At 36.1% G+C, this 4,832-nt stretch overlaps 1 protein-coding gene across 2 annotated transcripts; it reads left to right on the top strand.

Annotated features, from left to right (window-relative positions):
- The first annotated feature begins 372 nt into the window (after positions 1-372).
- On the top strand, positions 373-3,491 carry LOC134855415 (lethal(3)malignant brain tumor-like protein 4). Of its 2 annotated transcripts, none has more exons than XM_063871929.1 (2): positions 373-2,347; positions 3,096-3,491. In XM_063871929.1, exons 1-2 carry the CDS (start codon positions 419-421, stop codon positions 3,384-3,386), a joined length of 2,220 nt encoding a protein of 739 aa, XP_063727999.1. In that variant the 5' UTR covers positions 373-418; the 3' UTR covers positions 3,387-3,491. The 2 variants fall into 2 exon arrangements, with proteins under 2 accessions (XP_063727999.1, XP_063728000.1); XM_063871930.1 differs by having other exon boundaries at positions 3,091-3,264.
- The last annotated feature ends 1,341 nt before the right edge of the window (positions 3,492-4,832 follow it).

The following is a 4,832-nucleotide window of genomic DNA, read 5'->3' as shown; positions in this document are numbered from 1 at the left end:
ACATTTTAAATCAATTTAGGTTATCCAAATCATCAAATAAGTGAACATTATCGACAGAACTAATCTTCAAACAGCAATATAATATTAAATTTTATGGGAGCTCTACCAATTTGGAACAGCAAACGAGAAAATACAATTAATTTTAGCTTAGGATGCTTTTTCATAAACTTTGATAACCTAGATGATAAAACAGTGGCAGCCTATGGAAGGTGGAATAATTTTGAATATATGTGACAATTAACAAATTTGTTGTAATTCATTTTATTGGTAGATGTTATTTGATTAACATCATATTTAAGCTATGATTTTAAATGAATAAAGTGTATTTTTTTTCTGCTCACACAACTGCCTGTGCTTACTTTTTGCAACCTGTTTTCTAGAGTTGAGGTTTGGCTGATGATGATAAGAGAACATAATCATGACAGATGATTTTTCCGATCACTTAGCTCTTAAAGCTGCTGATTTTGTTGAAGAGTCCTTTAGTGATGCTTTAACTGACCAGGCACCAGTCAGTGAAGATAAAGGAAATGTTGATAAGAAAATTAAAACTCGAAGAATTCATAAGAAACGCCGCGGATTTTCATGGGACAAATATCTTGTCACACAAGCTGCTAGAGGCTGCCCTACAGAATGTTTCCCTCGCTGCATGGAAAGCGTCTCAGTTTCTTTGAAGTTCAAAGAAGGCATGAAATTGGAATCCGTAGATCCAAAAAATCCTTCAAGTTTCTGCATTGTGACAGTGATGGAAAGGAAATCGTTTCGTCTGAGAATGAATTTTGACGGCTTTGCACCTTGTTATGATTTTATCTGCAATGCAAACAGTCACTTTCTCCTTCCTGTAAACTGGTGCAAACAGCATGGAAAAAGATTGGAGCTACCGAAAGGATATACAACTTCTGATTGGAACGAATACGGTGCCCTTGTTGGAGCCTCAACTTTGGCTACAGACGATTGCTTCCAATTTGTGCCTTCATCTGAAATTGAGCCTTGTAATTATTTTATCGAAGCGCTAAATAAATCGAATGAAATGCAGCCAGCATTAGTGAAAGAGAACATTGGTGATTATATTTTAGTCGAGTTTTTGTCAGTTTCCATTTCTCCCTCGGAACAGCGATGGTTCAATCTATCTTCCCCTTGTATCAAACCTTTCGGGTGGTCACATGATAAAGGGTTTGCTTTCAACGATTGTCAGTTGACAAAACAATCTAAACTAGAGCCGCTTCCAAACTTCTACTTCAAAAAAGCACCTGAGCTCAAATTTGAGAAAGGTTGTAAGCTTGAAGCGGTTGATCAATGGAATCAAATTCTAATCCGTGTTTGCACAATTATTGATATTTTCCATTTAGATGGATCTATAGCCAGGTTAAAACTTCAAATGGACAGTTGGTCCGAAGATTTCGCATTTTGGGTCGACTCCGATTCTGAAGAAATTTACCCTCCTAATTTTTGCTCCACTGTTGGGTACCCATTAACCCCTCCAAATGAGTTCCTTGGTCCAGCTCAAGGCTCATCATGTCCGACTCAATATTGTCGGGGTCAAGGTCACGTCAAGGGTCCAAGATTTCTGACTCATCATAATGGTTCTGGATGCCCGTACTCCACCAGCAAACTTCAAATTCCGGATAGGTTGACCCAACTTCATTCTCCGAATAAAAACTCACCCACTAGTTCAAACTCAACTAATTCGAGTTTGTCGCCGCAAATTGACTTAGAAACTAAAGAAAAGTTAGTCACCAGTAATAGTAATTCTAAATCGGAGATTAAAATTCATGCTAAAGTCGAAAAAGATCTTGCAATTGAAGCGGAAAAGGAGTTATTGAACAAAGAAGAACCGATAAGTTTGCACGATGAGGCTTCGAGTCAAAGTTTTAAAGAAGAAAGTGGTTCTATAACAGCTACAGAAAATCAAAACAGGCCCATAAATGAGTCGGAAAGGATAGCTGAGCTAATTACTGACGAAAGTGTTACAAAAATTGACACCGAAACTGAGAGTAGCAAAACAATAACAGAACCTGAAATTGAACAAATTTTAGTAAAAGATAGCCCACCTGACGAGGAGACAGAATCATTGAAAGTTGAAAACAAAGAAGCGTCAACTTCAAATGAGTTGATAACCGAAAGTTTTGTAAAAACGAAAACTAGCACAGTTGCTGGTGTTAAGCAAACTCAGTTTATTGAAAAACCAAGAAAACCTCGTTTTTGTTGTGGTGGAAATCGAGCTGATTTTGACCAAAATGAAGATTTGTTAGAGCGGGCGATCTATAATTCAGTGTTTGGCCTCCCATTAGAAGGAAGATATACAGAGTTAGGACTGTGTTCAAAGCATAAGCGCAAGTTGATGCCGACAGTAAGAACCAAGTTTTAACCATTTAGGCATCTTTAAAAACGTATATCTTGTTAAATGTTCTCCCTTTTCTCCATGTGGTACCTAGTTAGGAAGCTCCAGGAAGAATGTGTGAAGTGAGTGTTGCACTTAACGAATTTAGTACAAGTTCCCCCTTGCAGCATAGGAGGAGGAGTGGGGGTGGGGTTTATTAACTAAATAAGAAAAACGAAAAAAAAGATCACTGGATTAGAAAATTGAAATAACTTTCAAGAAGCAAGTTTTAAGTCAACTTCACGTATTACTTTTTGAAGTTGTTTTACACTTGCAAGATCCACTGTTGGGTACCCATTAACTTTCTTAATAAGTTCCTTGGTCCAGAAATTAAGATTGCTTTTAAAGTCAGATTGCTTTTGTTAGCAAAATCGATTAGCTTTATCACAAAAAATTGCGCCCTAATATTTCAACAATATAATTTAGCAAATTAGAAAGCGTTAGAGCGGAAAAAATTCTGAAAGTTTTCAATATTTGAACCATATAAAACCTAATCGAAGTTTCTATTGACGAATCAAGATTTTTTCAGATCGATAGGTAACTAGTTTTATTGGTCTCTAACTGTCGATTATACTACCAAGCTAAGCTGTTCACACTTTTTGTAACAGTTTTCTGTGAATTTTAACGTTTTAAAAGTCAGATTGGCTTGGATAAAACATTTGTTCGAATGTTTTTCTGAATATTAGTTATGATATTTAAACTAATTCGAAAAGTTTAGGTCAAAAGAACCGAAAATCCAGTCGCACGCTGGACACCTGAAGAGGTAGGAACATTCGTCGATTCTATTCCGAGCTGCAACGGACAAGTGTTCATCAAAGAACAAATAGACGGGGAAGCTTTTCTACTTCTAACACAATCAGATATTGTCAAGTTACTAGGAGTGAAAATAGGGCCCGCTTTGAAAATATATCACAGTATTCAGATCCTTCAGAATTATGAGGATAAGCGAAGTCGATATAGTAATAGTAGTCATAACAATATTTGTAATAGTTCGTCCAAATCTAATTAAAACAACCTAGTAAATTAATTAAAGTGCTATTTGTGAATTGACAATGAAATTGTATATTTTGTGGAAAGTTTATATTTCAAAAGTATTTCTCATAGTTTTGAAAGAAAAAATGCTGCATCATTGTTTTTTTTAGTTAGTCTGAGTAATCACTCCAAGGAATAAAGGTTTTTTTAAAAACTTTATTCATACCCACGGATTTGACCCCCTCACAAGGATTCGACCCCCTCACAAAGTAAAGGTCAAAAATGCCGTTTTTGGGCACTTTGAAAAATTATGACCAAGAAATTTGCGTTTTTGTGGCTCAAAATAAGTATATACTGGCGCCTTTAAAAAAATGTTATCAAAGTCTACCTAGGATTAAAAGCGTCAATTGATCAAATTGTAATTATCATTTGAGTATTCACTGATTTTCAAAGGAAGATCAAGCAAATAAAATTGGGATCTACTCAACGAAAGCACCCTATGATACTATCTAAATGTTGAACTGAGAAGGATGTACCAGGGATCCAAAAGTTGGGATATTACAGCAGTTTTTTTCACAAATCTCCATGCAGACAGAAAGTAGCAAAGCGAGCTCTCCGCGCAGCTAGTTAACTGTTTTCTCACGAATACTATGTTGGCTGTATACTTTCCGTAGAAAAAATCGTTTCAGGATTTTTCGAAGCATGCGTTTCCTAACAATTAGCTCCTGCTTCGTTCCATGTGTGTATTATTCAAATTTACAATTCAGGGGCGGTTTTAAGGGGGGAGGGAAAGCGAAGAGGATGCTCCCACTTCAGGGATTTGACCTCCTCACCAAGCAAAAGGGTCTCTTTAGTATTATTTTAAGAAATCCATTTTCGGCTGAGCAACCCTAAATTTTTTCTAAAGGGGCCAAAAAAGAATAATTTTGAAGGGTACAGCACGCGAAAAAAACGTGCGCAATTTGTAGTCAAAAATTTCCAAAAAGTGCCCTAAGAAGGCTTTTTGAACTGTTTTCAAAAATTTGCATGCGGTTGAAAATTTATTTTTCAAAATATATTCTTTTTAGTGTTCTGGGCGCGCTCGGAAAATCAATTTGGTCGAGCTAACAAAAATATGGACTAAATATTCGAAAAGTTTTTGAAAATACGCCCCCGCGAGATAATCTTAGATCCACCCCTTAGATGGTCTTCTAAGGCCAAAATTAGACGAAACGGTGTTTGAAACAAGGATAGCCGGTTACTGTGCAGGTAGGTTAATGCGCACGTACTTTACTTAAAAAAAATAACAAAAAGATTTTTCAAACTAGTGTCGCTATTTTCAGCGTGGTGTGATAAAAGGAGCTGAATGAAAAATGAAATTAGGCATATTCGACAGTCATAGTAAAATAAGCAAACTGAGAAACCATTTTTGTGGGTTAATGACTGACTAGAAAAGCAAAAAAATTCATTTTTCGGAGTTTTTTTTTAAAAAGGCGTTGAAATA

Source organism: Symsagittifera roscoffensis, chromosome 10, assembly GCF_963678635.1.
Source record: "Symsagittifera roscoffensis chromosome 10, txSymRosc1.1, whole genome shotgun sequence".
NCBI classification, from domain to species: Eukaryota; Metazoa; Xenacoelomorpha; order Acoela; family Convolutidae; genus Symsagittifera; species Symsagittifera roscoffensis.
This window is presented reverse-complemented; position numbering and strand designations above follow the sequence as displayed.

What these genes read in the sequence shown, in the direction of transcription:
- LOC134855415 (XM_063871929.1), top strand. Translation starts at nt 419, where the DNA reads ATGACAGATGATTTTTCCGATCACTTAGCTCTTAAAGCTGCTGATTTT. An exon ending in AGCGCAAGTTGATGCCGACA is followed by an intron (nt 2,348 to 3,095) that starts GTAAGAACCAAG and finishes CGAAAAGTTTAG; the next exon opens with GTCAAAAGAACCGAAAATCC.